This window comes from Mizuhopecten yessoensis, unplaced genomic scaffold, assembly GCF_002113885.1.
Source record: "Mizuhopecten yessoensis strain PY_sf001 unplaced genomic scaffold, ASM211388v2 scaffold10797, whole genome shotgun sequence".
Lineage (NCBI taxonomy): Eukaryota > Metazoa > Mollusca > Bivalvia > Pectinida > Pectinidae > Mizuhopecten > Mizuhopecten yessoensis.
This window is the reverse complement of record NW_018408726.1, coordinates 3,077,413-3,088,776: the sequence shown is the minus strand read 5'-3', so window position 1 is coordinate 3,088,776 and position 11,364 is coordinate 3,077,413. Positions and strand designations below refer to the sequence as shown.

The 11,364-nt window shown below is 32.6% G+C and overlaps 1 protein-coding gene across 1 annotated transcript in view; it reads right to left on the bottom strand.

Annotated features, from left to right (window-relative positions):
* Nucleotides 1-7,210: 7,210 nt before the first annotated feature.
* The window catches only part of LOC110462454 (tripeptidyl-peptidase 2-like), a 26,397-nt gene continuing 22,243 nt past the window's right edge, over nt 7,211-11,364 (bottom strand). The window contains 6 exon segments of the mRNA XM_021516406.1: nt 7,211-7,515; nt 8,315-8,434; nt 8,929-9,145; nt 9,619-9,749; nt 10,579-10,678; nt 11,084-11,287. Of these exon segments, the coding sequence (XP_021372081.1) occupies nt 7,426-7,515; nt 8,315-8,434; nt 8,929-9,145; nt 9,619-9,749; nt 10,579-10,678; nt 11,084-11,287 (862 nt within the window). The 3' untranslated portion in view covers nt 7,211-7,425.

Here is an 11,364-nt window from a genome sequence, read left to right as displayed (position 1 = left end):
ATAATGATAGGTACCGCTGATGCCTAGGGTTTCTACATATTACATAGATGGTTTATTGAAAATTGGATTGTATTCCAATTAACTATCAGGAATATCTTGATATAACAGAAAAACAAACATTTTGTAATATACTTTGTATTCTTCTCTGAAAATTGCACATGCATTTCATTTTTCATTGTGTCAACACATTCACGTATATCACACATAACATACATAATTTACATCCATAAACACATAAGGTACAGCGAAACATGTGTCAGAACTGACTACCCTGACACCGGACCCAATTACTAGATGTTTTCGAAACATGAAGATATGCCATGTGAATACTTCTTATATTGTGTAAACCGGTACACGTATTACTTGTCCTTGTGAACATGTACGTCTCGGTGTTGATGAAACACGTTAATTACATTACAAGATACTTCCGTTGTAAAGCAGACAAGTATATTACATGCATTATACATTTCGTTGTAAACCAGGGGCCTACATGAGATGCTTTACATATTAAATGTTTTACATATAGCATGCTTTAAATTTATCCGTAAAACAGAGACACATATAACATATTACACATTTCTCCGTAAACCTGAGACACATATTCAAATTTTGACTAACTCCTTAATACAGAGACTCATATTACATGTTTTATATTTCTCCGTGTAAACCCGACACATGTATTATATTTCTCCGTGTTAATAAGAGACGCATATATATATACGTGTAAACCAGAGACGTATAAATAATGTATTATATATATCCGTGTAAACCAGAGACGTATACATAATATTTTATATATATATAAGTGTAAACCATAGACGTAAACATAATATATTATGTATATTATACACTATATTTGTCCGTGTAAACCAGAGACGTATATATCATATATTATATTTGTCCGTGTAAACCAGAGACGTATATATCATATATTATATTTGTCCGTGTAAACTAGAAACGTATATATTATATATAATATTTGTCCGTGTAAACCAGAGACGTATATATCATATATTATATTTGTCCGTGTAAACCAGAGACGTATACATAATGTATTATATATATCCGTGTAAACCAGAGACTTATACATAATATATTATATATATCCGTGTAAACCAGAGACGTGTACATAATATTTTATATATATATATTAGTGTAAACCATAGACGTAAACATAATATATTATGTATATTATATACTATATTTGTCCGTGTAAACCAAAGACGTATATATTATACATTATATTTGTCAGTGTTAACCAGAGACGTATATATTATATTTGTCCGTGTAAACCAGAGACGTATATATATATCATATATTAAATTTGTCCATGTAAGCTAGAAACGTATATATTATATATAATATTTGTCCGTGTAAACCAGAGACGTATATATCATATATTATATTTGTCCGTGTAAACCAGAGACGTATACATAATGTATTATATATATCCGTGTAAACCAGAGACGTGTACATAATATTTTATATATATATATTAGTGTAAACCATAGACGTAAACATAATATATTATGTATATTATATACTATATTTGTCCGTGTAAACCAAAGACGTATATATTATACATTATATTTGTCAGTGTTAACCAGAGACGTATATTTATATATTATATTTGTCCGTGTAAACCAGAGACGTATATATATATTATATTTGTCCGTGTAAACTAGAGACGTATATATCATAGATTATATTTGTCCGTGTAAACCAGAGACGTATACATAATGTATTATATATATCCGTGTAAACCAGAGACGTGTACATAATATATTATATTTGTCCGTGTAAACCAGAGACGTATACATAATGTATTATATATATCCGTGTAAACCAGAGACGTATACATAATATATTATATATATCCGTGTAAACCAGAGACGTATACATAATATTTTATATATATATATTAGTGTAAACCATAGACGTAAACATAATATATTATGTATATTATATACTATATTTGTCCGTGTAAACCAAAGACGTATATATTATACATTATATTTGTCAGTGTTAACCAGAGACGTATATTTATATATTATATTTGTCCGTGTAAACCAGAGACGTATATATATATCATATATTAAATTTGTCCATGTAAACTAGAAACGTATATATTATATATAATATTTGTCCGTGTAAACCAGAGACGTATATATTATATATTATATTTGTCTGTGTACACGTATATTATACACATAGTACATGTTCTATATTACTCTGTTAATCCGGGACACATATAACTCATTCTATGTCACCGTGTAGATCAACACTATTTATTGGACGTTTCTAGGTAAAGATAAGTGGCGGAGGCCCCATTCTACAATTATGGCCCAAGTCAATACTCACTCAAATGAATTTTAGGAAGGTCATTATACACAACAAGTTCCAATGCACACAAAACAAATATCACATATCACATAAAGGTTTTGATAGGAAGTCATCAATTTTCTACTTGTGGTAAAGAATTGCGCGATATTTTATGAAAGGATTATCTCCATGTGAAAGAATTAAGTGGTGTAATCTTCAGCACAGGGACCCAAGAATTTGTAAATCAGTATGTTTGGACCTACCCTGATAATATGTATGTAGTAATATTAGACAGTCTAAGGGTTTAAATCAAATATATCGTATTTACATCATCACTGAGATTGCCCTTTTTACCAAGTGTTGGTTTAAACCCTAAAATATTTTGTATTACTCTACATATCATGGTTATTTTTTTTTTAGTGTTCGTCTAACTTACAATCAAAATGTATTAACAATCGTTTCAATACCATTGTCTCCACAATAAGATCAACTGAAGTGTAACTTTTCAGACTTACGTTTTGTTTTATGCGTAATATATTTTTAAAATCACCAACAAGCACAGTTAAAGATACAAAGAAGAAATAATATGTACAATTTTCGGTGGAAAGTGTTTAAAAAGGATTCAAAACAAAATTATTTCTTTCTGTATAAAAATATGGCTAACGGATTTATTGACTAGAACTTTGGATATTTTTAAAACAGCAGGATCGCTATAGAAGTATTCTAATAAGTTTGTTTTACTTAACAGGCAGTTGTATAAGTATACAGGTATCCAGTGTTTACATCTAACCACCAATAGTAAAATACCATAGGTATCCTGTGTTTACTTAATTCGCTGGAGTACCTAATCATCACTTGCACATTTATGCAGGTGCACAGTGTTCATTTGGTCACAGTGCCCACAAAACGTATCTCTAAAGAGACTACCATGAATGGTAGATTTATGCCTGTCAGGTATACAGTGTTCATTTGGCCACAGTGCCCACAAAACGTATCCCTAAAGTGACTACCATGAATTGTAGATTGATGCCTGTCAGGTATACAGTGTTTATTGTGTCACAGTGCCCACAAAACGTATCTCTAAAGTGACTACCATGAATTATAGATTGATGCCTGTCAAGTGCACAGTGTTCATTTGGCCACAGTGCCCACAAAACGTATCTCTAAAGTGACTACCATGAATTGTAGATTTATGCCTGTCAGGTGCAGTGTTCATTTGGCTTAAGTGGCACAAAAAGTATATCTCTGAAGTACCGACCAAGTAACCATTACCTGTCGTTCATACAGGTATAGTATTTATTTAGCCAGAGCGACACAAAAAGTACATCTCTGAAGTACCGTAACCAACAATTGTATATTCAAACAGTATTTATCTGACCATAATGACACTAAACGTATTTCCTTGATGTATCTTACCATCAAATTGTACTTTTCTATAGGTATCCAGTGTTTATTTGGCCACAGTGACACAGATAGTATCGCGAAGGAGGCATCTGAGTGAAAGTAACTATAATTACTTTAAGGTACAAGACATTGACAACTTTTTGTATTTACAGAATATCTCAGTAGCTCCCTTCTGCAGTTTCTCTGTTAGTCATCATACACTACAAAAACAGGAAAAATTGATCATTTGCTCACAGTAAAAATCTTAAACACATTTGTTTAACGAGCCAACTGAGAAACCTGCCTTACCCATCATCAGTCAAATAATAAAACAAGAAACATGAAATATACAAACATTCTTGACTACTTATGAGAACCTATAAATAATATATTCCAATAACCCAAGGTATATAAATCCACCATATTTAGTTGGTACCTTTAAAAACATCCTTCACCCTTTCACACATATGCACTGTAAACATACTATAGGTAACTTTGGAAGCTTTCAACATTTTCAATTCCATTAAGATTTGTTAAAAAAAAAAAAATGTTTTTGTTGTAAATTTGGTTGGCAGGATCACGCATTTACACTCACCTTTCACTAAGATAACCAGGGTTCAATTCCCTGACTGGACCTGAAAAGGTACACACAGGTGTTTCTGTATGGGAACTCTGTAGCTTGTTTCCTCCCTTATTAAGACCCTTGCACACACACTACTCTAGATCTCTTGGTCAACAAAAGTGATTAATACCAGTTGATAAAAACATGTCTTATTTCTGTTGTAAGAATAATCAGTTAAATTTTCCTTTTAAAAGTAACAAATTACCAAACTATGATCTAGCTTGAAGTCATCCTTATGAACCACACGAAATAGTATGTTTTACAGTACCCAGACCACACAATGACAGATAAGGCAGGCATCAGTGTACAAAACAAAATCTTAGACAAGCACAATACTACATGTACACATCTGACGAAACGTTTACTGCAACAAAAATATCCAAACCCAATATCATTATCAAGATACTTAGGCATACTATACAAAACTTGTCTACATAAAAACCCAGATCTGTATAAAATACCTACAATAAGAAACTATTCTATCAAGCTGGGAATCCTTGACAAAGCAGTTGTTTCTGGTTTCTGCTTTTTAATCCAGCATCTAAAATTGGATTCCTTTAAATATGATATTTAAAGCAATTCTATAAAAAGTAAAGAAAGGCTTCTCATTCTTTCAATCTTAAGTTAGTTGTAACTTGAAAAGAGAAGCTTTATCTCTTGGCCATAACAGATCTAGAAATAACAGGCATGCAAAAATAGATTTGCAGTCTACTATAAGACCCTATATTTTCATCATGTTATTCATTTTGAATAACAAACCTTGAACAAACAAGAAATAAAATAAAAAACATTAAGTAACAAGTACTATAAAATAAAACCTTCTTAATTTATATGCACGAGTTAATTGATAAGCCTCACTCTTTGAACATATTTTTATTACCTTGTTTTAACATGAACCAAATCTGACCGCATGCATATTTGAGATAGAAATAAAAGGCAAATATTTTATGCAGAACAGACTTACATTCCTTCGTTCATCTGGCTGTTTCAGTGTTACACCCAGGTGAGACATGTTACGTAATCTACTCCTAGATAACCACAGCGACAAAACCTTGGTCCCACGTGACTTAAGAGATCATTGATAGGTTTTGACAAGGTGGTTATTTCTTTCATTATCCATTAAAAGTATTATCTGTCAGGATTAAAAGTAAAATTGTTGGAAAAACATACCACTGATTTTTTCAAAGCGATGAATACTGTTGTATACAGGATAATTTGTGCGGTCATATTCAAATTTTGTGGTAATGTGAATATGCTGTTTCAAGAACACTTAACACTCAGCAAATTCAATGCTACATACCAGATAAGTTCTGATTGCTTCAGATAACCACAAAAATAATGCTGCAAAATCTGGGAAACTTACAGTAATTCAAAGCAAGTTGTTTAAATGAGATTCCTTGTGAATATACATTTAAACAGATTCCGTTTTTTTTTCTATTCTGGCTTAACTCATTCACCCCTGGAGACACATTTGAACTCTTCGTATTCAAAGGTTGGAATAGTTCATTACGAAATTTCGGGGATGAATGAGTTAATATTATGCAGTTATTGTTCTGTTTCCTGAATCATAATTGTCTACTAAACATAAAATACTGCTTACAGTTATCTATTTTTACAAGTCGTCTGGGGTTCAATATAAACCAATTTTTCATTAAAGGCAATTAATTACACTAAAATAGTAGGCTAGAAATCTAGTTTGTGTCAAAATAAAGTGATGTGTTCATTGAAAAAAACACATCTTCTTCCCAAAACTATGGAAAGTAAATGCCATTACATAATCAAAAAATCTGCCCTCATTGAAAATGATGGGTGAATATAAAAAGTCTCTGAACCTAAGACCATTGGCAGCAGAAAACACCAAAAAAACAACAACTTATTTTCAATCATGTAAAAGATATAAAATTTAAATAATTGTAAATCCTTATTATGAATATACAAATGCTGAAGGAGGATGAGAATATTCTTTAGTGAACTTCAAGATATGTTTGATTATCAAAATAAGGAAACCTGAATTCTAATTTAATACCAGTATTGAGAAACTGCCTGTTTTGTATATTTTTTTCTGATTGTTGATCAAATATATAAAGAGACCACTCACCTTTTGTGACTTTTTAGAATAATACTTAATATTTCAAATTAAACAGGTTCTAGATACATTGTTATTTATTCTCCGACACTGTGCATTTTTAGCTCTGCTTATAGAACACTCCAACTGCGTTCGTTTATTGTGGAAAATTTATCAGCCACCTGTACAGTTTCAACCGGTAAACGCAAATGTAACCTTGGTATTTCATAACAAACTTATTTTTGTTCCATTTTTTTTTTTATACAATTATATATACTTGTAAGATATACCATATAGCAGGGTTTTTTGGCCATTTCTCATCAAATAATTTTGTTATGCATTAGTAATTTATTTAAATTTTGGTAATCTACAAGATGCTTTAATTCTTACTTTTTGCAATATATATATAAACATATTTGGTAACTATGTTAAAAAATGAAATGGTAATTAGGTCCATTGTATTCTAGCTTTTAAAAGATCAACATTTATTTACGTTCTGTAAAACGCTAGATGAACAAGGTTGACAATTTTTCCTATATTTCATTTTTCAGTTGTAATTCAAATTTTTGCCAACTTAAATGTCCAGTGGTCAAACAAATACAATTCATTCCCAGAAAAAACACCCTGCTATATGGTGATTTACTGTCATTAGACAGTTTATAATATGTGAATCCCAATTAATCTACAAGTGTGTCACAGTCTGTTACTTTTAGATTGATGTGCAGCACTCAGGTCTAGGAAGTATTTTTAACGTAGATGATATGTAAAAAATTGATTCCAAAATTCTTGGCTTCAATATATAATCCCCAAAAACATTAAAATATGAAAGAAAGTTTAATTTTTACAGATACTTTCGGAAATTTAAAAACATCAAGTTATCAATTGAGTTTGCAATAACTGGTTCTGAGAGGTCAATTCTCAGACTACACTTCTTAAAGACTTATCACACATATGTAGCATTCACCAGTCTCAGGCTGAAACTATTCCAGAACTGTGATTTTCTAATGGTTGGTGTCTAAAGTATCAGCATTTATCAAAATGGACGATAGTTGGCAGGGTACTTCACCAGCAACCAGTTGCTGAAGTGACGGGCACAGTGATCCCATCCTAAGGAAGTGTACATCTGTAAAACACATAAATAACTCAAGTCAGTCACACCTACTACCAATCTTATACACAATCCATCATCACATGCAAGACAATATCTTTTTCAATTTCCTGAACATACAGGTATTGCTGCCATTTCGGCGCTCCCAGCTAGCATTCAACAATTCCAGCTCTGCCCAACCAAGTACTCATTTACAGATGAGTAGACTGGAACAAGCGGAGTAAAGTATCGTTCAAAATTACAACACAGTGCCGTATCGTGACTGGAACCCACAACCCTTCAGTCACGAGCTATGCGTCCTACCACTAGACTACCATAATAGTGAAGTTGATATAACTAGATGCAACACTGAGGCTATTAATGTAGGATATATCCAAAATTAACAGTCACAATGATCAATGAAAATTCAGTTTGGGCCATACAATGTAATTTAAATGTTATATTATCAGTGTTCTATTTCTATCCTTTTATTTATGTCGAGTATCCACCAAATACTGTATAACATCAAACTAAACACTAGTGGGTCAGATCACTGTGACCTTTAGGTTAGCATGTTTTTACTCTTTCACCCCTATGTAACTCAAGTGGAGTCCATTATGGTCTACAGTGATGAAAGGGATAATTTCCAAAGTTACATCTACATACAGCATTTTATCACCGTGTAGTATATTTGGAAATTTTGATTTTCTGAATTCAGAGATAATTTCAGAAAATGAAAGGGTGGACAGAAAGACATACACCTTCATTACTTTAGTAATACATTTGCATCCCAATTTATCAAATTCAATGATATAATTGTCAATTATATAGTTACCTCTATACATTTCTTGTCGGTTTCTTGTGCATTTTTATCTTCTGTTTGTTTGAGCAACAATTTCAAGGCACGACCAAATTGCTTGTGGTAAATTGCATGACGAATAGAGAAAGTGGAGACCTGGAAAAATATCAGTTATCAAGATCATTAAAAATAGATAATTTAAAAACAAAGAGCATTTAAACTTTTGTACATTGTAGATGTGTAGAACAAACCATAAAATAAGCATACTTATTCAATATAAGATGCAACACGGCATTTGATTGGTTGATCAAAATAAATTCTGATTGTATAACCATGATTTACCATCCACAAATTTCTAATTTGCATATGAAGCTCAGGTATTGATTGTTAATGGCATTGATACGTCATGAATCGATTATTAACTACATAAAATAATAGCAGGACCAAAAAAGGTCATTGTACTTCCGTCTCAGTTTGTTACTGACTTCAACAATCTACAGCAGAGTGAACTAGAATTTTGAAGAAATGGCATGGTAAGGGTTAGGCATTTCCAATGCTGCCCAATTTTAACTAAAATAGACACTTTGGCATTACCCATTCAATTTTTTTCTGGGGAGAAATCTGGTAATTGTAAATCAAAATTGCCTCACCTTTGCATCAGTCAGATCTGCCCACTTCTGTATTTCAGCCAGATTGTCCTCTAGATCTTTCTCCGTGACAGTGGGTAGTTCTACAAACTGTTCACCTTCCTCCTCCGATTGAGTGTGCTCCACAGTTGTCTGCCCTTGATCCAGCAAGATGTCGGCTTGGGCACAGCCCATCTTAACCAATGCTTCAATCAAAATCTCTTTCTCTTTATCCATCTCACTGTGGAGGACATCAAACAATAAACTCATTAATTGTGGGAGATATTGAGGTGTTTAGAATGTTCCGTATGACTGTTTCTTGTTTAGAACAACAAAACTTCTCCACAATGGAAAACTATATACTATGCAGATCTGAGAAAGACAACGCGCTTTCTGACATCTGTAATTCAGCATAACTTTTATATTTAACTGTTCATGTTCTGTCACAATCTGACAGACATCATCTTACAATTGTTTATGAACTCTATCCATCCTCAATGACTTACAACAGTTCACAGACGAATTCCCTGCTCATTGTCTTTTACAGGCAACACACCAAGTACTATACTTAGAAATGTAAAATCATGAACTCTATATTTTCATTATTATCTAAAGTAACCTCTTTATATCATGAACAACAGATCAGTTACAGTAATTACTCTGGCTATTATACTAGCCAAGGAGGAAGAGGGTGCCTTAAAGAAAAGTCCTTACACTTTGATGGTACTAGCATCAGGTCTAGTGTCACTCTTCATCCCGTAGTAGCTCGACAGAGCCATTTGGTCAATTTTGGAGATAATAAACTTGGATAAGTCTATGATTGCTCCCAATTTCTTTGACTTTTCCTGAAAGAGGACAGAAAACAAAATTTAATTAAACATCTCAGTTTGGTCTTTAACAATTCACTAGGTTAATGACACAAAACTGATTCCAACAACTGAAATCTGGTTCCCAAGAATAAGGATAATCATCCAACAAAGTAATATTTTTTGGAATATTTTTTGGGGGAAATTTTGGTTCCAAAAAAATAAGCATTCGTTTGAAATTTAGTAAAGCAAAACATTTGGTTCCTTTAATAAACATGTTTTTGGAGAGGTTTGTGGATTTGTAGATTTCACATTAGCTAATTGTATAACTTGCTGAATGTTGCATTGATAGGTTTGTCCATCTTAACTGGAAATATACTGTTTATACTTCTAATCACAAACAAAGAGTTCAGATATAAATGACTGTTCTACAATGAGAGACTTTAAGTCAAATCTCTTGAAAACATTTCATAGAAATAAAATACATAAACATCGAAAAAAATATTATTAATCAATTCACAAATCGTCCAGACTAATCAATATTAATCAATAATCATAGAAAAACTGAATCCTAATGAAAATGTGGTGATAAACAGTATATCGTAGTGGTCGGGTGGCGCAGTGGATAGCTCACTCGCCTTCACCAATTAGGCGGCCGAGGTTCGATTCGCCGATTGGGCATGAAAAGGTATAGGGTCACCTGCCCGACCATGTGGGTTTTCTCTGAGTACTCCAATTTCCTCCCACATTAAGACGCACTAACATCTGGGCCAACAAGAGTGATTGACATAAGTTGAGCTAACTTGTTCCATAATTGTTGTTAAATAAATAAAGTTTATATTATTTTATTACAGTGGTACAGACTGACCTTGCTGCTGTCTAGGGCCTGAAGTCTGGCCATGTAGAGAGGAAGGTGATTAGGATGATCATGGCTCACCTCCTCAAACAGGACATTATCCAAATCAAGTCTGTAAACAAACATCAAGAATGCTGGACTCATGTTTGATATGATAGAAAACACTATATACTGTAAACCGGGAAATTTTTAAAATGCATCAGCGTAGGGAGACAAAAATTTGCCTGGGCGAAAGTTTCCCTGTATACAGTGAATATTTGTCATAATAGTAAGAAAAAGAAACAGTAGATTATCCTGTCAATAAAATTAGAATCAAACCAATTTAACAAGTTTTGTACAACTGATCCATGACAATTACACAATTTTCAAAATATTGTTACCGAAGTTTTTCTTTTTCAATTATTGATGTAAGATAGTAATAGTGTTAGCTGAGTACAGCTTTTTTTTCAAGTATTTAAACATTGAACAAACAGAAATATGTCCTTAGTTTTAACTGGTGACACAATAAGTAACTAACTTTGGTATCCAGCTGATCTTCACGTCTCTCAGAGCTTCAGCATATTCCTCCTCTTTGGTTTTTTCCTTTGATTTATCTCCCTTTTCTTTTCCACCATTCTTGACTTTTCGTGGAGGATCCGTCAACACGTAACGAAAGGGGACAGAACTCTGTGATAACATTAAAAACATTTGATTAATGCTTGGTTTGTTTGTGTTTTACGTCCTATTAACAGCTATGGTCGTTTAAGGAAGTGCCAGGTTTTGGTGGAGGAGGAAAGTCAGAGTTCCCGCAGAAAAAAA